At 32.6% G+C, this 20,500-nt stretch overlaps 4 protein-coding genes across 4 annotated transcripts; 1 reads left to right on the forward strand and 3 right to left on the reverse strand.

Annotated features, from left to right (window-relative positions):
- Positions 1 to 1,904: 1,904 nt before the first annotated feature.
- LOC106667498 lies at positions 1,905 to 3,508 on the reverse strand. Its single transcript, XM_014395454.2, has one exon. It carries the CDS (start codon positions 3,079 to 3,081, stop codon positions 2,176 to 2,178), a length of 906 nt encoding a protein of 301 aa, XP_014250940.1. The 5' UTR covers positions 3,082 to 3,508; the 3' UTR covers positions 1,905 to 2,175.
- Positions 3,509 to 6,761: 3,253 nt separating this feature from the next.
- On the reverse strand, positions 6,762 to 12,742 carry LOC106667474 (autophagy protein 5). Its single transcript, XM_024230165.1, is given in 7 exon segments — positions 6,762 to 7,190; positions 7,247 to 7,325; positions 7,327 to 7,454; positions 7,521 to 7,645; positions 7,707 to 7,823; positions 12,225 to 12,310; positions 12,366 to 12,742. Coding segments are annotated over 7 exon segments (807 nt in total). The 5' UTR covers positions 12,519 to 12,742; the 3' UTR covers positions 6,762 to 7,071.
- Positions 12,743 to 12,780: 38 nt separating this feature from the next.
- Positions 12,781 to 13,473, forward strand: LOC106673659 (general transcription factor 3C polypeptide 6). The gene is made up of 2 exons (XM_014405842.2): positions 12,781 to 13,124; positions 13,195 to 13,473. Exons 1-2 carry the CDS (start codon positions 12,954 to 12,956, stop codon positions 13,420 to 13,422), a joined length of 399 nt encoding a protein of 132 aa, XP_014261328.1. The 5' UTR covers positions 12,781 to 12,953; the 3' UTR covers positions 13,423 to 13,473.
- A 56-nt stretch (positions 13,474 to 13,529) lies between these two features.
- On the reverse strand, positions 13,530 to 20,398 carry LOC106673658 (multifunctional protein ADE2). The gene is given in 8 exon segments (XM_024230164.1): positions 13,530 to 13,749; positions 13,805 to 14,028; positions 14,030 to 14,106; positions 14,162 to 14,355; positions 15,609 to 15,813; positions 16,113 to 16,291; positions 16,364 to 16,567; positions 20,267 to 20,398. Coding segments are annotated over 8 exon segments (1,257 nt in total). The 5' UTR covers positions 20,277 to 20,398; the 3' UTR covers positions 13,530 to 13,585.
- Positions 20,399 to 20,500: the final 102 nt, after the last annotated feature.

Raw genomic sequence — 20,500 nt, forward strand, 5'->3', positions numbered from 1 at the left:
GAAATAAATTTTATTTAATTTATTGATTTTGTGATTTAAGAAAACAGCTTTTTGATAGCGGTTCTGGCACTTATTTTTCTTTCTTGTTTGTTTAAAATTTAGTTGATTGATTTTGTGATATTGGAATCAGTGAACTAGATCTCATCACAGTTGCATATGTTGTTACCCCTCTTATGATAGTATATTTTTTAATATAGACTTTTGTAAGTTTAAATTAAAAAAATGAAAAATGCACAAGAGGAACGTGAAAACTTGTCATGTTTTATTATGGACATATTCACACTTTCAAGTTTTTTGTAAAGAAAGTTATGTTCAATGTTTATTTTATAAAATAATATAACTTTCCGGCATAATATTGTTTGTTTCTTTAAAAAATCCTTAAGAAATGTTTTTTAAAATGTCTTAATTTTTTTAAGCAATTTAGCAATAGTCCCAAACCATTGCATTACATTAAATGAGTTCATTGATAAAGGAGACACAAGTTTTTTTATTCATTTTTCTCTGCGTGAATGGAAGGCTTATCAATCAATATCGAGTAATCTGGAGTAGTATGTATGCAATTTATTAGCATGAATGAAAGGAATTAACCCTAAATACCCACAGGAATGTTGAATATTCTGTTGTGGTGTGAATGTATTTATTAGCATGGATAGATGAGCTTATCAATTACCCCATGGAAAATCGAGTAATCTGTGGTAGTACATATGCAGTTGATTAGCATGAATGAAAAGAATTAACCATAAATACCCACAGGAATGTTGAATATTCTGTTGTAGTGTGAATGTAATTTATTAATGTGAATAGAAGAGCTTGTCAATTACCCCATGGAATATCAAGTAATCTGTAGCAGTATATGTGCAATTTATTAGCATGAATGAAAGGAATTAGCCCTAAATACCCACAGGTATATTGCATATTCTGGGTAGTGTGAATGTAATTTATTAGCATGAATAGAATGAACGGCTTATCAATTATCCCATGGAATATCGAGTTATCTGTGGTGTATGTTTGTAATTTATTAACATGAACGAAAGGACTACCTAAATACCCAGAGGAATATGACTACTTTGGATAATGTGAATGGAAGAGCTTATCCCCAATAACCCTGTGGAGTATAAAGTACTCTGGGGTAGTATGTTTCCATTTTATCATAACCCTAAATATCCAGATGAATATTGAATACTATGAGATAATGTGAATGTTAGTTATTAGCTTGAATGGAAATTATCCCAAACCCGAAGGAATATCGAGTACTCTGAGGTAGTGTGAATGTGTTTATTAGCTCGAATGTGGAGGCTTAATCTCAATTACCCCAAGAAACATAGAGTACTCTGAGGTAGAGTGAATTCTAACCAGTATATTGGTTTTATTACTACTTTTGTGTGTTTATTATTTGTGCTATTTTATCCTCAAATGACAAGGCCTTGAGGTTAAAGAAGAATCGGTTACCGTTATATCACATAACATTATAAAATTGGTGGTGAAACATTAAAATGCAAGAAAGACAGGAAAGGAATTGAAGGCAGACAATGATCAATGTTTGCAAAAAAACTTGATTTGGATTTCTAAGTAATTTGTTTAGCATGTTTTAGAAAAAAATCTGTAATTGAATAAGCAAATCTTTCGAGGCTATGGTGAAAAGAGGTAGAAAAGAAATTAACCTTGTAAATACATTAAAAAGTTTTATTAACATTCTGTAAATAACTAATATATATATTTATAATATAGGCACAACATTTTTCATCCAAGGCACTTAAAACAAAAGCGACTATTTTTCTTGTCATTTTCTTTTCTTTAAAAATATACGTTTTGTATATAACAAGAGGCAAAAAACACAAAGAAAACACTTTAATAAATATTTACAATTGTTGAAAAACAGTTTTCTCATTTTTTTATTAAACGATTTAAATAGAAAAATACTTATATAACATTTATATATACAAAATATAGTTTAAATATAAATGAACACAAGGATTAAAAGTAGAAAACCTGAGAGCTTTAATCATTAACAAATTGGAAGACGGCGTAACATTTTCGAATAATATAACCTTAAAAGTTTTAATTATCCAGAAACAGACATATGAGTTACAATCGTTAGCAGTCTGAAAGTCGTAATAGTTAAAAACTATAAAGATTTGGCACTTATTCTCAACTAAATTTGATCTGGGATCTTCATTAGCTGAACATGGGCGAGTAGAGGTTGATGTCTTTGACGGCCTGCTTGTAGTAATGGGCGTCTTGGTTGAGCCATTCCGTCACGCTGTGGATGGGGGTGTAGAAGGTGCAGCAGCTGCCCCAGCAGAGCTCGTAGTTGGGTGCTTCCGGTGACAAGGAGTAAGGCCTGAAGAGCTCTTTGGGAGCTTCGGGACGTTTGACGAGACATAGGGCGGTTTCCTGGACCTGGGTCCTAGGTGCGTCCAAGTCGAGGATGGTCCTGCTCGAAGAGTCGTCCTCGAATTTCTTGTAAGAGAGGTCTAGGCATCCGTTCTCCTCGCCTCTGAGGAGGTGTTCCTGGTCGAGCCATTTCTGAACCTGCCGCCTGTGTACGTTGAACTTCCTGGCGGTGGCCCGTTGGTTCCCGTAGCAGGACGGATCGCCGTGGAAGGCGTTGAGGACGTCAAGCTTGAAATCCAGGGAGAAAAACCTCCTTTTGCTGAGGGCGGCGCAGGTGAAGTCGAGCGCGCCGTCCTGGTCGCAATCCTCGCTCAGATCGTCTTCGGAATCCGAGACCTTGTCGACTTCTATCCGCGGCTCGGATAGGCAACCCGCAAGGCGGCTGTCGTCCCGCTGTCTGGCCGCGGCTAGGTTCAAGGCCACCGCCTCGCTCTCCGACGCTCCCTCGGCCGAGCATCTCAACGCGCTCTCCATCTGCAACCACTTCTGTATCTGCCTCCTGTGGATGTTGAACTTCCTCGCAGTCGCCCTCTGATTCCCCCTGCAGTCGGAATCCTTCCTGTACGAGTCGAGGACGCGGAGTTTGAACTGGGGCGAGAAAATCCGTCTCGAGCCCATTTTCCCCTGTCGGGGCTTCGCCCTCTTCTTCGAGCCCCGTTCCAACGCTTCTTCGACGCCGTGCGCCATCTCAGCACATATCACGATCCTCGCACAACGGGTGAAAGACGAAAAACCGACGAACGAGAGAAATAGAGAACCCGACTGGGCAATCCCCGTCTTCCCCCTCTCTAGCCGTTCTGCCCACTACTAACGCAGGCGGGAAGCCAGTCGGGCCGACTCAGAGCCGAGCCGGCGTTGCCGCACTTCCGACGCCGAGGCCCTGCACGTCAAACAAGCAGTAAAACATCCCGCGACGGCTCGGAAGAGACGCGAACCTGGAAGAAAAAACCCGGACGGTTCTCGAAGCGGAAGGAAAATTAGGGAAAATCGGCGGAAAACCGGATGGGAAGAAGGCCGAGGGTGCGAACCGGCAACGGGGCTCGCCCACATGCCCCGAGGTGGGACACCGTTCTAGACAGGGTGACGCCGATCCCCTCCATAATCGGCTACGCACACAACGACGCGATCGCACTCCGTGGCCCGTGGGCTCCTTTTTTTACGCCCCGCATTCCACCTCCGTTTCCCTGTCCCATTGAGCGTTTTAAATTGACCCCTAAACCCTGGCCACCTTGCACAGGTCCACCTTTTTCTCCCCCGCTTCGTTGTGTGATCTGTGATGTAAGCTGGCGCCAGCCCTTCTACGCTCTTCTCGTACACCAGAACGGCTTTTCCACATTTATTTTAAAGATCGTTTATCTATTTAACTGGCCATCGCCCGACGCTCTTTTATCATTTCCACCGTCGTAGAAGTGGACAACCCATTTACGTTCAACTGCCACTCCCTCATATCACAATATTCCACTATTGGAAAAAGATATGACAACAGCCAGGATAATTTTGTCTTGTGACTTTGCCATATTTTTTTTCCTTTCTACTCTTCTAATGCTTCTCAACGAGCTTAATTTATCCTCAAGATATAGTGTCACAATACTTCTTTTTTTTAATATACGACAAACTAACTTTAAACACTTACGTACTTAATGTATTTAACTATGGGTCAAGTCAAACGGAAATATGAAATTGTAAAGATGTTTCCACTAAAATCCACCTCAAAACGTTTTAATTACTGCTCCCTTCTCAACGAGCTTAATTTATCAGCAGTATATGCGGTCAAAATACATTTATAAAAAAATCTACGACCGAGAAACTTAACACTTACATACTTAATTTATTTAACTATGGGTCAAGTCAATCAGAAATTGTCATTCTAAAAGCGTTTCGGCTTAAATTCCACAACAAAAAGTTCAAAAACTTTCTGATCACTCCCTAAATTCATATTCACCACTGATAAAAGATATAACAACAGCCAGGATAAATTTGTGTAAAAAGATATAACATTGCCGTATTTTTTCTCTTCTACGCTTCTTTCTCAACTTAAAGAGCTTAATTTATCAACAGGATTTAGTGTCAAAATACATTTAGAAAAAAATATACGACAAAGAAATTTTAAAAATTCTTATGTTCTTTAATTTAAATAAGAGTCAAGACAAAGAAAAATATGTAATACCACAGGCGCTTCTACTTAGGTAAAATAAAAAACAACTGTTTTTCTTTGATTTGTTCTCTTGTCAAAAAAGTACAAGTTGAAGCAGTAAGTTTATGATTTTTTTTTATTGTTTTGTAGTGGGTGTACACGTGTTCTTATTATTATTCTATGTACGTACATAGAATTACGTATATTCGTTTTGACTCAGCTCAATTAAGAAGATAAGTTTTCTTGGTAATAGATTTTTTTCTACGTGTATTTCGTCACTCCTGAGGATAATTTAAGTTCGTTGAGCAATAATAATGCATTAAAGGAATAAAAGAGAAAACATGCAAAGTCAGAAGACAAATTATTATCCTCGCTTTTGTCATTTACTTTTCGAACTGTAAAATTTAATATTAAGGGAGTTAACACTCATTAATGTTGGTTTAAGAAAATAAAATCATTTTGAACGGATTTTGTTTTTCTCAGGAGGAATCGACTACAGAACAATTTTACTTTTACTCAAATTAAGAAGTAGAATTAATAATTTTTTGTCCAAAGAAATATTCCGTGTGTTCAGTAACAAGTACGTGAATTTTGAAGAACGAGGTGTACTAAAACCCTAAAACGAAATTTATTTGTACAAAGACCAAACGGGATACATTCCCAAAATAGGCCGATCGATCCGGCATAAACTGATTATTAAATTGTTTATTTACTTGTAATTCGTTCGATTAAATACACATTTTTTGTCATTTCTCAAATTATCTATTTTCGTATCTTTTATTTTTCTCTAATTGTCATACCTAATTTCTTTTTGGTATGGCTTTTATCCTTCTGGGGGAGGATATTCTTAACCTTAGTGTAACTCTTCGTAGGACAAAACTTAATAAAAATTGACAAAACTAGCAAAGTTTTGGTAGATTATAAAATCAAAAAATGTGTAAATTTTGAAGAACGGGTTGTAATAAAACGCTAAAATGCATAAACCTATAATTGAAATGCATTTATTACTTGTACTTTCTCCAATTTCGTAAACGTTTTTTTGCCCTTTCTCAAATTATCAGTTGTCATATCTTTTATTTTTCCCTAATTTCTGTGAGCTTAATCATTTTAGAGAATGGCAGCAGAATAGTGTTCGCTGTTTTATCTTTTTGTGGTATAATCTTTAATCCTTGCAGCAAACTACAGGTGCATTTTTGTTCGTTTTAATTATATCTCCATCGAACTCAAGCTAAACAAGGTAGTTGACAATGCATTTGAGGAAATTAAACAAATTGTAAGGACGCAACTCAAATTTATCTAGGTGTGGACTTGATTTTAAGAAGTGGAATCCGGAAGTTGATTTCTTCCTTTTGCAGTGGATTTTTACCTAAGTGGAAAGACGTTTTTAGAATTATTTCTTTTGTTTTGACACCCATGAACTATTATTTACCGGTAATTTGTTCAATTAAAGAAATTTTGATAATCGGGAATTATCTGTTGTCAATTCCTTTATTTTCCTCTAATTGTGAGTTTAATCATTTTAGGAAATTTTTTAAATTATCTCTGCATGATTGGATAAATTTAAAAAAATATATATCACTAAGAGAATTTAACAAGCTTGACTTGGCTTAATTTGTCAGAGTAAAGAAAAATACTGAAAATTTGTATGTAACCAGGGAAAGAAAATCTGCTCCCAAAAGGAAAACAACCATTATCTGCCCCTCAAATGATTAAGCTCACAATTAGAGAAAAACGAACAATTATTAATTACTACAGATAATTCAAGATAAGGCAAAAAAATTAGTGTAATTGGATAAATTACAAGTAAATAAACATTGCACTAATTACCAATTTTTTTTTCCTGGAATACATGAAATACCCAAAGAAAAATCTATGTCACTAAAAAGCAAGTCCTCGTAATTAATTTAGCTTAATTAGATTACAAAATTTGGTTACAAACAAAGCCAAAACTTATTTAATTTTGACAAAGTTATAATAAAGAACAGTACAGTTTTCCCAAACAACACATGATAAGCTCATAGTGCTTTATTTATCTTTATGATGATAGCCATAAAAATGACCTAGAAAGACTTACCACTAAGGATAAAAAAATCTTACAACATACTATTTTTTTTTGCCACATTTCCACACATAAATACCGCCTTGCAATAACAACTGGGCAAAACATTATAATTATTTCTGGTTATTTGGAATCAGTATTTAAAATAACAAGAAAACATTTAATGTGAATGTTTTAATTTGTCACTAAGTTCCGATACAAAATATATTTCACATGACTACAAGAGTAGAAAGAAACTCAAACATGATTATGTAAGATTATAAAACTTAATATTAGCAACAAAATTGTTTTGTTTATTTTTATATATACATTTAGTTAAAATGATGTAAAAATTAATTAAATTAATTTTTAAAAAAAATTCCTCTCAATATTAAAACAAAAGACAAATCAGTTCTATACTGTATATAAATTATCTAACAATAAAAATAAAATGAACACGAATAGGAAAATTTAATGTAAAATTGTTGGTAGAAATCCACATCCACTATTTACACTTGCTGGAGATGACGAAGTGAAGGAAATTGTCTGGGTAACTCAGGTGCTCGCTCATCCACTGGAGAGGAGTCTCGTGTGGCACTTCAATGCCGTGGATTAAAATTTTAACTGGAAATGTCAAACCGTCAAGTTTTTGCTGTGTTGATTCTTTTTGAATAACTCACATGAACTCATGTCGACAGAGGCGGGGACGACTTCATTAATAAAATCTCCGAAGGTTTTTCTTTTCACCTCCTGGTGAACACGGTTTAACTAGCTTCTGAACATAATGTTCTTCCCTGAAATACAACTTAAACGGAATATTTTTGAAACACTCGTCAGGCCCTGATTCCATAAGTTTTCTATTCACGGCCCAAAATTGGTCAAACTTGTCTAAAAAACAAAAACAAATCCCTGACTTAAAAAAGAGTTTAATTAAAAAGACAAAACATTTTATACCGTTCTGAAGCCCAAGCCATAACTGATGGTGATCTTTCTTCTGCATGTTAGTGACAATCTGTGTCTTGTGCTTCATTACATCTGCCTCTTTCAATGAAGACAGGAAATGAGATTCGACGTACTCCCTGAAACGTAATTATTTTTGATCGAAACGTTTCGATTTGATTTCCATATGAAATTGACTACTTGGAAGGACAGTGCAAGAGCTTTTGCTCTGGGAAGTTGTCAAATCTCACATTTATCACCCAAGGGAGCTGTATGTCGCTCTCAAAAATGTCAAAAAGGACTCCTATTGGGTAATGCCTGAAACAATGTCATTTAACCTGAAATATACAACTTTCACTTTAAAAAATTAAAATTTTAGCTATTTTTTTTTTCTCAAAACATCTACTATTGGTCTATTTATTCGTTGCAACAGTGGAAAATAATATTAAACTAATGATGCCATTTGTGCATTTGGCATAGATTCAAGACGGCTTAGATAAATGGTTAGGTCGTAAACATGTCTGATACTGAAGATCGAGAAGCCTGTCATTTATGACATGCCACTCAAGATATTTTTAGAGTGATGATTAATTTTTTATCGAAACACTATTTGCTTTGTCCCATTTGCGATTAGAGAAAAAATTGTTCAAATTAAATTATTGATGAACAACACAAAACAAAACAGACCCGAAACAAGAAAAAAACTTATAAAAGCAAACACAGCAATAAACACAACTATTCATACAATTTTCCTAAACACAGACCTTTCACTTTAATTTGACATAACAAATAATCAAATAACAAAAAATTGTAAAAAATAAAGCCTTTTTGTCTTGTAAAATGCAAGGACAATATGTAACTATAAATAAATAAACCGTCGATAAGAACAAAGATTTATATTTGATTGGACTGATAAACCCTCCAAATTGCAATTTCTTTTATCAAAAAGAGTATTTTTGCATCATATCATTATTATATTCAGCTCCAATTTATTTCGATAGGATTTAACCACAAATAATTCAAATATATTAGTTATTTACTGATGAAGCTAAAGTACAGATTTATAACATTTAAGAAAAAAATACATAACAGGATAAAATATTTCTTTTTTATATAAAACTATACAAAAAGTGTTTTATTATAAAATTATTTCAGACAAAATGTAATCAATCTTTATAAAAAGACAGTTCTTCCTCCCAGTTAGTTTTTGTCAGGGTCTAGATTTCAAGCTTGTTCATCATCAGGTTGAAGGAATTTACAACTAAAAGTGTACAATTTTAAAATTACAGTTTTAATATTGCATTATTATTACAATTTTAAGACTTTTTTTAAGCTTTCAGTTTTACAATTCATGTCGAGAGACGTGGTTGTAAATTCCTTCAACCTGATTACTAGTTACAAGCTTGAAATCCGGATCGTTGAAAACAACTAATCTATCTTTGTAGGAATTATCTTTTTTTATAAAGATTGAACAACATACTCACTCCACCAGTTATCATTTTTAAAAATGTAATCATGTAGTTTCATTCAATGTCATCCTCTAAAGTCTTTTTCTCGAAGATTTTTGCCTGTCAGATGCTTCTCTATCTTCCAAATCTTTGAGAAAAGACTTTTCTTACAGTTCATTCGTCTTTGTCTTTTCCTGATTATTGTTTTTATTGCCCATTAATATTATCTTCAGATATGAAAATATTCAACCCACAATGATGGAAAAGTAAAAGACATATTCTACACCGACAATGATGGATGAAAACGATTTGTATTTTCCTACACTAGTTGTTCTGGGTTTGAAACACAGCATAGATCCTGGTTCTTTATATTTGGGAATAACAAAAAAAAAAAGTCATAGTTCTGGTCCCTCTGCGACACAAAACGGGTAGGTGGAAGTTAAGCTCTTCTGTTTGACAGGAATTATTTTACTTTATACTTTCCAAAATTAAGTTTCTGCCTTAATATTCTTAGCCTGCTAAGAAAAAAATAAAAATAAATAAGCCTGCATGCTAAAAAATAAATGAATTCACTTTTTGTTGTTTTGTACTCTTTATTCTTAATGTGTAGAGATTAGTGACCGATCACGATATCTGAATAACTATTTATTCTTAATACTTAATTCATTATGGATTATTTGTTTTATTTTTACTAGATCATTTTTAGAAGGCAGTAAGTACCTACTTTCTAAAAATGGCCAAGTAAAAAAAACATAAATAAATAAAAAAGAATAAAAATTAATAAATGAAAAGATTGAAACCGAATAGTTTGAAAATTGAAATTATTCCACATGGCCATGAATTTTTTTTATCGCATTAGAATTTTTGTTCTGTCTAGCATGTTTATCATTCACATGTGATCATATAAGTCATTTATCAGGCAATTAGAGAAAATGTTATTTTTTCTCACTCAAAAATGGTTTGAACAATTTATGCAAAGTACATTTAACCAAATTAGTTAAATAATGACATTGTACTTCAAAAAGAGAGATTTTTGTCTTTCATTCTTGTTTTGCCAATTCAGTTAGCCAAATTTGTTTCATCTTATTAGACAATTTATTTTCTAGATTATTAATTCACATCTGAACTATATGTTTGAAAAAATTAGTTTCTCTATATAAAATATTTTAAAACAAATATTCTAATTTAATTTTTTTGCCTGGTTAACAATGAAATACAAATTGTCTAAAAATCTTATTTCAAGTGTTAGTATCGACCACTATTTTAATCACGAGTAATCAAGTATTATGGTAGTAGTAAGTATGGTCTGGGTGAAAAAAGCCAAAAACTGTAGCATCTATTGATGTTTTCTTAACCAAATATTCAAACTTTTTATTGTTTTGTTTTTGGGCCCTATTAATCTAAGTTCAGAAACAATGGGATACTGAGCAGGGAATTTTTTTGAACAAGTGCACAAGAAAAATATTGAAATAATCACCAAACAATTTTTTCAAATTTTATTTGTTTGTGTTAATTATTTAAATTTTGTTGATTTTTTAACTCAGCTATATCCAGTACCAAGCCTGGTTGGTTAATGAGGGTAAAAATTGAAAAGACCGAACCTCTGATTACTTAAAAAAATGTATCTCATGAATCCTTGATAGATGTTGATGAAATAAAATTTATTTTTCATAAAAGACGAGGTAATTTAAGAACATACATAAAAAACATAATGTTGTAGAAAAAAAAATGTGATAACTTGTAACTCCTCTATGGTAACACGGACAGCTCAAAGATAGGTAATAATACAGCGATGGGCATAAAGGGGCCTAATTTTGATTATCGCATGGCCCTCGCCCCATGACAAAAGATGATTATGCAGACTGCTAGCTAGAGAAATAATTGCACATGAAATAAACAAAAACATCTCAACAATAATCATTCTTTCAGACATTCAGACACCTCTAAAGGATCTCCAAGACAAGATTATCTCAAGACTTGTCTGGAATTGCTTTAAATACCTTAAAAAATATCTCTTCAAATAGTCTAGCACGACACTGGGTTCCAGGTCAAGAGGGAATAGGGGTCCAAAATCTATTGGAATAAACTACAATCACATTAAAATATCTGGAATCTTGGGTAACTAAAGTACACAGTTATTTGACTACTATCTTTTTTCTCTCTCTTTTTTTTTTCACAATTTCTGTTATTTTGGAACGAGACATCCCGAGGGAGAAATTATCGTAAATTTTCCTCAATAGAAATGACTAAGGTCATGGGTTTTTTATTTAGAGATTTTATAAAGACATTTAGAGTTAAAAAGAGGGGAAGAAACTTTTCTTGAATCATTAAACAGCTGGAGTTACTTTGTGTGCTGCATGCTATAACAGATAGTTCATTATAAATGGTTCACTATGGTTTTTCCTTATGACATTTCACGGGACCGGAGATTTTATATGTTATAACCGGTGTTGTTATAAACGATTTCTACTGTAGTTTAAATTAAAATTTTTTATAGGCGCTACCAGAATCCTGTCAGCCTGAAGCTCCCCTGAAGCTTAAATTACTCCTTGTTATGCGAGTACACGTACTTGAACCACGCATACCTTCATACCATGCCCCCCAGAAGAATTCTTTACTTCATAAAAGAGACAATATCTTTCAGAAAATCCATTAACAAAAATTGGCACAATAGATGAAAGTGCTAAAGGAACAAATCTTTATGACTCCATATGTGAAAAAAAAAAATAATACGGTACAAAACAAATAAAGGGGTTACAATTAATTTAATTTTTTTTATATCTTGCCTTGTTTACAATAAAACAGGCTAATCCGTATGAAAAGAGAAACCCCATTTTGTACTTTAAGTACAATAATGTATCATGACGGTTTTTATGCTAAATGTAAAATTTTTTTGCATCTAAATAGAGTTTCTACGATTTGATATCTTTTTATATATGTACAAGGATGAAAAAATAATGTATATATCTGCTCATACATCAATATTCTGATAAGCACTTATTATTAACAAATGTGTTTGTTTTTTAGTTTAATTACAAATATATAATCATATATGTTATAAATGATTAAATTTAAATAAGTTTGAATAATTTCTATATGGATTCTCAGTTAAAAGCTTAACGAATACCAAAAATTTTTACCAGTAGATTGCCTCTGTCGGTTTGACTCACATTAAAAGTATGATTCATTGATAAAAAACTACTCCTTAAATGCAGTGATTAGAACCCAAATGTTAAAGATGTAAAATTATTTCCGTCTGATGTGAACTCACCATTGCAGAGGGTTGCCATCGTAGTCCAGCCACATTTCAGCGTCTTGCTTATCCGGCGAGATATATTTTTTGAAATGCTTCCGCACCTTGAAAATACAAATGTGTATATGTTTTTTTATGTATTCAGAACGTTGACTTTACCTTATCCGTGACCAGTGGGAAGTAGCTTAACCTCGGCACCATCAGGTACAACGGTTCGGGGATTTGAATATCAGCATCCGACTGATGAAGCTGAAAGCAAACGGGCAGCTTTTCCTCCCAGACTACTCTCAACATTTCACGATCAGAAGCCATTTGATCCAAAACTCAAAATATTTTCAGTTGAAACAACAAAGAAACTGTTATATTTTCAAACTTGTAGATAAGTCTCAACAACGTTTGTTATTTTTCTACAAATCATTATATTTATAAGAATCAACACATTATTTACAAGTAATTTTTTATTTAAATATTTCAACTTGTGAACTTTTTAAGTTTTGAAAATTGTCATAACACAGAACGCTGCTAACAGTGGCATAACCTCCCTTATTGTTGTAGAAAGTAGGAACCACTGTCATGTGTTTGCTGCATGACGCGTGATTGCTGTTTGTGTTGTAACCAATATCTTGTAATATTATCTACCATGGTTACAGATATCTAGTTCTTTTTATATTTACAGTTAATTTTAAACAAACGACTTGTTCCAAAACCGTGAAAGTAACTATTTGTTACAAAAAAAATTGTGTAAAAATGAGCAATGAACCGATGGATCACGATGATTCAGAAGAATGGGAGGAGCAAGAACTGCTTGTCTACTTGGATTTCAATTCAAAGATTGACGATGACATAATAGACATGGAGAAGGAATTTAAAATCATAGGGCTCGACTCTGACAATCCAATTTTGCAGGTTTCTAACCAGGTAGTTTGGCTTAATTTTAACAAACTCTTAATAATCTAAGGTCACATAATGCGTTGTCTCTTAATCACAGGTCTATTCTGGGGAATGGAAAGACAGTCTGGGAACGCAGGTGATATTGGAGGAGGACAAGAATCCTCCTAGATCGGATCCTTTGTTCAGCGAGGTTCCACAGACTTATCTGAAGTACATGTGCAAGACCGATAAAGTTTTGAGCATGTCGAGGATATTTGTAAGTTCTAAAACTGAGGCAGGGAACAAAAACGAACAGAGTCCATCTGAACCAGCATCCAGTGTTTAACATAATCTTTTATTGCATATGTATTTGTAAATAAATCCTTTTTATATTGTATAAAGTTGTATAAATGTTTCTAATAAGACTAGGGTTTGAATCAACAAAGTGCAAACAAAAAATAAACAGTATTTTTAATATGGATACAAATTCAAAGAGAAAAATTTTAGTTCTATGCTTTGGGATTTAATTTCTTGTCTTCTTTCATGAGATTAACATAAGTATTGAGTGATTTGGCTCTAAGCTTGGCCCAAAGCACATGATCGTGGAGAGCATGGACTTGCGCGGCCGCAAGAGCTGCTGCTTCTGGGTAGAGCACTGTCGTACACCCGAGACCTGTAAATAAATAATTTTACTTACTGAAAAAACAAAAGAAACTGACGTAACTAACCTGAAGGAACATTTACTGAAGACCAAAGATCTTGAGTGACATTTGTAGGATTAACAGGAGGACAGTTGATAACGGGGAAAGTAGTGTTTCCTGATAGAACAGGACCGAGACCGTTGCTCCTGCCAGCGACTGCAACAAAGACAATGTCCCTTCCCATGCCTTCATACTCAGCTAGAATTTTCAATGTCTCTTCTGTGCCTTTATGAGCGGAGGTGACATGAAGGGAGGCCCATCAATTCACAGCATCTTTGGATTTTGAGGCAATGGTCTTTGTCCGAAGCAGAACCCATCAAGACTACAACCTGAATAATATAAATTAAAATGATTTAAAAAAAAAATTCGTTATTATAAACAAACCAGAGCAGTAGTAGGTTGGATGAAGAATTCCAACTGGTCAGCAGTCCATTCGAAATTGTTCTTTATTTCCAAATCAGTTTCTGTCACTTTGCTCAAATTTCGGTAGACTTGTTTGTCCTTCATCAATCTTTTGTCACCAGACGGCCACAATCGCCATGAATCTGAGTCGATGATGTCAGAAACAAGGACTTCACCTATAAAATTGGGGGGGGGGGGAATTAGCCATGAACATTTTGTATTCACAGAAAAGCAGAACAAAAACCTTATTTTGTCTTAATATAGGTTCCAATTAATCTAGTAGTTCAATTACATTCATAAAATTGCATACAATAATTTGTGAGGTTGCATTTTTTAATTTTCCCGGTAGAAATCTCTGCTTATACTATATAACTTCTTGCAGATACTTGTACCAGCGTCTCAATGATTATACAATGTAACTTGATTGCGTTGGGTCTTACTGTTAGTGTTTCCTGCTGTTTTAATCTGTCATACATTCTAGCATCAATAGGCTGATCAAACACCAAATAACATTCTATAATTCCAAATTAGGCAAAGGGAGAGATCAACAATGTCAGTGTTGATACAAGGAGAAAACGCTTCCCATGAAGTCCATTTCTTTTTTTGTTTTTAATTACATTCAAAGGTTTTTATTTATTAAGTTTATTTTGCTATCCCAGTTAATAAATTGTCCGATTTACACATTATTATTCCGAGTAACTTGCGACATCTAAGTCTGCCAATTCTTAGGTTCTAATCTGTCTGCTGATTTTGGCATCAAAAGGCAGACCAATCTAATCATAGATGACCAAACTCTGGGTTCAATAATGCACAGACCTCAACACAACATTCTATGGTTTTAAATTTACCAAGGGGTGGGAGCCAGTAGAAGATTATTCCCTTGAAGTCCCTTTCTTTACTTTGAATTTATGGTAAGATGTGTTGGAGGGTTTTAAAGTTTATTGCTGTCTCGGTTTATAACTCCTAGAGACATCAGAATGATTTGAATCTAGTCTAATGCTTGTTGATTATGCTGTCAATTTTATACAGTTTGCCACTTTAGTTTTTATACATGTTTTTTCCCAAATAAATATAAAGCCTTATTACGTTTAAAAAATAATGAAATAACGAACGAAATTATACGAATCAGCTGAAAGGATGGGAGAAACCATCAAAACTAAACAGAACTAACATGGTAAAAAACAGAGGGATTATGCTAGCATAGACAGATAAATACCATTAATTTATTAAAATGCTATTTCACAACCCTCGACTTTGGATGACTGGCCAGGATTTGTCTCAAAGATTGTGGTCTTTGATTATCCTTTTATATATTGCATTGGGGTTTTTATGATTAAGGTGTGAGGTTTAGTAACTTATATTTTCTTCTTGTTTAGTTTTGCCTTGTTCTTCTTCGTTTGTATGTGTATTTCATTGTTTTCCTTATTACCTTCACAGTCGACACCAAACTCAATTTTCATGTCAATCAGCGCGCAGTTCCTACTCGCCCAGGCTTTTTCCAATATTTCAAAAACAGCGACTGACGTACGTTTCATCACATCGACTTCATGGCGAGTGACTGTTACGCCATTGAGTTTGAATTTAGCCGAGACGATTTGCTGGTCTGACCATTGAGGGTCGTGATTCGCGTCGTCCTAGAAAAACAGAGTTCTTTAATGATCGAAAAAAAATTCCATCTTGCCCAAGGCCAAATATGTATTAAGCTTTATCAAAGGTTATCAGAGGATGGTTTAAAAAATAATATATAAAAAATAAAAATTTATTTATCACACAAGTCACACTATCAATGACGTAAATATGATAAGCACCCCTTAATATTCATTAAGAAATAATCCTCTAATTGCATAATTCTAGTTTTTAAATGATATAAAACAGTTATTGTAATAGAATATTCTAAAAAAAATTCAATAAGTAAATGTAAAAAAAAACTTACTTTGAAAAATGTTTCACTTAAGGGCGGACAAAATCTGTACCCTTCTGGAACTCCCTCATTCCTCTTAAGGAAGGAACCAGTCGCCAGTCTCCTGGTAACCCATTCAATTGGAACCATTTCACACTTTTTCGCCAGGAATGCATTGTCGCTGACATTTTTAATATATGAAGTTTTTATACCTGAAAACCCAATTGGATAAATAATCAAATTAAAATATAAATAAAAATCTATGAAAGGGTTTTTTTTCTCACCAGCAGAATTGAGAAGTTCAAAAACCTTTGCATTGGTTTTTGTCGAGATTGCGGCTTTCCCCTTGAGTTCGTGTGACTTGACACCGTCCCCAGCGGTGATGCGATCTTTGCTCACCAAAAGAACTTCATTTGGCTGGCCTACAACATTGTAGACCTGTTTTGTCTTTCCCTCGATCACTAGTGATCCAAGTTTGTATCCTCCAACTAAATTATGCAAGAGAAATAATAATAAATCACAAATTAAAGTATATATTATATATGGTATAAAAATTATACTATAAAATGCAAAATACACATAGAATGAGATACGAAGTCAGCACATATTTTTTACATCAATATTTAGAAAATTTGTTTGCTTCATCACTTCATAAAACAGAAAAACAAGATTTGAACTAAAAATGTATTCTTATCAATTCTCCTTTGATTAATTAAAAACTGTATTAAATTTTTTAGGTCTAGAAAGAAGAAATTACGAACTCTGTTTAATTCCAGTCCAAAAGAGTTGTTCGTCCAGATTTTGTTTCTTCTTTTTAGTCCTTGAATAATAAATTGTAGGGAAAAGAATTAATTGCTTCGACCTGAGGGTGTAAGTGGTCGGTGTGTCTGGAGGAACCACAGGTAGTAAACACTATTTAGCAATTTTTGTTCATTTTTTTGCATATATTATTATCAAGGAAAGCAAGACGAGACTGTATTTACAACATTCTGTTGGAATATGCTTTTACCATCTGAAAATATCCCTGGAAGAAAATAATCTCTTCCCTTCCATGTCCTAAAGTATTTTTTGGATATTATCAACAAATTTTGTTTACTTTTACCAGATAAAAATATTAGCCTATTATGATTTGAAAATAGAAAATAGAAGATGAAATAGGTATTTAGTATTTTAAAATCACAAATACCAGAAAGATCCTAGTAAAATAACTTTCAATGTTTATAGGACAAAAATTGAAAAAATAATTTTGTTTTATGTTAACAGATCCATATATATCATTCTATACACAAATAAATTTCTTAAACAAATGAGCTTGATAAGTTTTAACCTTTTAAAAATATAGATAATAGACCTGGTATAAAAAGAATTATTAACTGAAGAAATTAAAGAAAATTAATCTTTAATAATTAAAGAAAAATTAATTGAAAGAAGTAATTTGGTCAATAGACCAGTAAACATGATGAATTTAATATAGATAATTATTCAAATGTTGGTAATATCTTCAGCAAGATTTGTACAGAAATAAATGGTATGTTATTGGTTATTACCAAAAACTTGAACAAAACAAAGGTCTATTTTAGAAAAACCACTTGTAAATTGGAGTGCCATTGATTGTCTGAATTCGTTTAAATTCTTATTCCCCTTTTGTTCTAATTATCTCTACTTTCTTTCAGCTTAAAGACCTTCGTAAACGTTTTTACTCTATCAGATTAGAAAGTCCTACAGCTAGCAATAAAGGGGATATGGGTTAAAACAGATTTGCCGCAATTAGTGGGACCCTTCATCTACCTGCTCCTCGGCTGAATGACCCCCCAATCCGTCATCTGATGTCAGATGGGAGTACATCCCAGGTATAAAGGTTGGTGCCTTAGATATGCCTAGTTCCATTTGCTTGGAACCGGGCGGTAAAATTTTACAAAGGAAGTAAGGAAAATATTTCCTTTCTAAAATGTACAATTGCAGCTCGATGGTAGACAAAGGCATTTTTCAACCTAAAACGAATCCCCAGCCATCTTGTAAAATTTAAATCTTTCTATTTTTGTTTTAGAAGTTATCTTTAAAAAAAACTTCATATAAAACTATATCATTATTATTTTAAATTTAAAATAGGTCTTTATTTATAAGGATTACCGTGTGTACACTTTACAAAATAGGATTTGTAGCTATGGAGACAATTTGATCCTATTATCTTCTGGACCTCAAGATAAAGTTTGACCCCTCAACCACTGTCTATAATTCTTATAGAAACAGTAGCTAAAAACAGAAAAATCAAATGCAAAAATCATACTCAACATGGGTATTTTTGTCAGAAGATTGTTCTAACTACAATTTTCTTTAATCATGTTTGTTTTGGGATGGTGAAATTTGGGAGTTGACCAAAATAAATTGGTATAATCTGTTTTATAGGTAGATGCGTTAAGGCACAAAAACAAATTATCTATTATTTAAATGCGGTTATTATTCAAATATTGAACAAATCGACAATTTTTTCAAAAATATGTTATTGATTGAAAAACGAAAAAAGGCCCTGTATATTGAATATCTGTACATTTATCATCAAATCTATTATACACAATATTAATTATTTGATCATTTAAAAAACTAATAGTTTTTTAAACAAAACGCGCATGATAATTTTTAACTTTTAACTAAAAAAAAAAAATCAAAAGTTGAACAATTTTATGGAAGATTTACACCATTCAACATAGAAGGAATAATGCGCGACCTTCCCCTGTATAATTTACTGTTATTACTAAACCTTTACATTATCAATAAATATACGAAATTTCATATTTTCTGAAAGATAAAGAACTTTCAAACATTAATCTTGTTGTTTATTAATCAAAAATTCGACAATTTTTTCTGGACGATTTTATTATTGAAAATTAATCAAAGCAAATCAATCTGATAGATAGGTGTGTTGAGCATCCTATATACAAATAAAAATTATTATTAATTATTTATTATAATAGATTTATTTGCATATAAAAATAGTTGTGTATGTTGTAATTGTTTTAATTGTAAAAAAATATGATAGCCAATGATAATTTATCATATGTTTATTATTAATAAATAATTAATTATTTCAAATAAATTTTAATGGTTTTGGATTTTACTAAAAAAATGACGATTAGATATTAGATGTGTCAGAAACATGTATACACATTATCACATAAAATAGGTTTACTTATAAGTTCTAATTAAAAGAGCTTTTTTGAAACAATGTGCATGATAATTTTGAACCTGTCTTCGCCAATAATTATTAATCAAAAGTTGAAACCAAATTGAGGTGTAAACATACAATTGTTTAAATTATTCAAATGGGGTTGTTACTCAAAAGTTGAAAAAAAAAAAATTGGGACAATTTTTACAGAACACATAAACAAAAATACATAGGTCATTGAAAAAAGTCTATAAATAGACAAAATCTGTTAATTTATGAAAGAAAAATACGAATAAATTTAAACTTTAACGTTATTGTATACTACTCAAAGTTCCAATACTTTTTTTTTTAACAATTTTTATCTGAAAATATTGAAAATTAGTAAAAACTATAATTGGATCTACTAGATTTGTTGATAATCCTGTAAAAAAAATCAACGTTATTTTTTTTATTGTAAACCATTATTTGTTTATATAGACTTAGTTAAATATATATTTGTTTATGCAGAGGAATAATTGATGCGTGTCAGCAACCTGTTAGAATGTAAAAAATAAATATTATAACTAATGATTTATTAAAATTGATTATTAATAGTTTTGTCAAATAAATTTTACTGGTTTTGGATATCACTCAAAATTTGAAAAAATGTCGATTTAAACTGATAGGTGTGGTTGAAAAAAAATGCATAGTAAGTATATTAGATGTGTTCAGAAAAATTTATACACGTTATTGCACAAAATATATTAATCTTAAATGTATTTTAATTACATAATTGTTTTTAGACAAATGTGCATGATAATTTGGATCACGGTTTGCTAATATTTATTACTCAAAAGTTTGAAAAAAAATTTGGATAATTTTGTTAGACAGGCTTTGCACATTTGAAAAAAGCGAGGGCGAGCGTAACCTTTTTACCTGGTTACACGCAAATACTAAAAAGAAGCTGCAAAGCTTTATTCAAACAGCAAGCAACAATGAAGATGTTTCATTTGAAAAAAATAAAATAAATTATATTGAAAATTACCTCCAGTCATGGTGACAAAGGCGTGAGCTCAAAGAGTTTATAGAATCGTGGCTCGGACGGGTTCCTTTTAAGATATAAGTTTCGATCTTTTTTCTTCAAATGAGTTAATCTCAGTTTTTTTTATTCGTATCGGCTCCCCTTGCCGTGGTGCCCCCCTCTTGTTGATGCCTGTTGACCGGCGTCTAGTCACATCCCCTCCAGCGGTGGAAAACTGGTTTAAAACTACCTATACAA

Source organism: Cimex lectularius, unplaced genomic scaffold (genome assembly GCF_000648675.2).
Source record: "Cimex lectularius strain Harlan isolate CLEC.00 unplaced genomic scaffold, Clec_2.1 scaffold307, whole genome shotgun sequence".
NCBI lineage: Eukaryota > Metazoa > Arthropoda > Insecta > Hemiptera > Cimicidae > Cimex > Cimex lectularius.

Bases quoted from the DNA above. Each gene is read 5' to 3' on its own strand.
- LOC106673659 (XM_014405842.2), top strand. From the start codon at position 12,954: ATGAGCAATGAACCGATGGATCACGATGATTCAGAAGAATGGGAGGAG. The intron at 13,125-13,194 runs GTAGTTTGGCTT...TCTTAATCACAG, and splicing joins TTTTGCAGGTTTCTAACCAG to GTCTATTCTGGGGAATGGAA.
- LOC106667498 (XM_014395454.2), bottom strand. From the start codon at position 3,081: ATGGCGCACGGCGTCGAAGAAGCGTTGGAACGGGGCTCGAAGAAGAGG.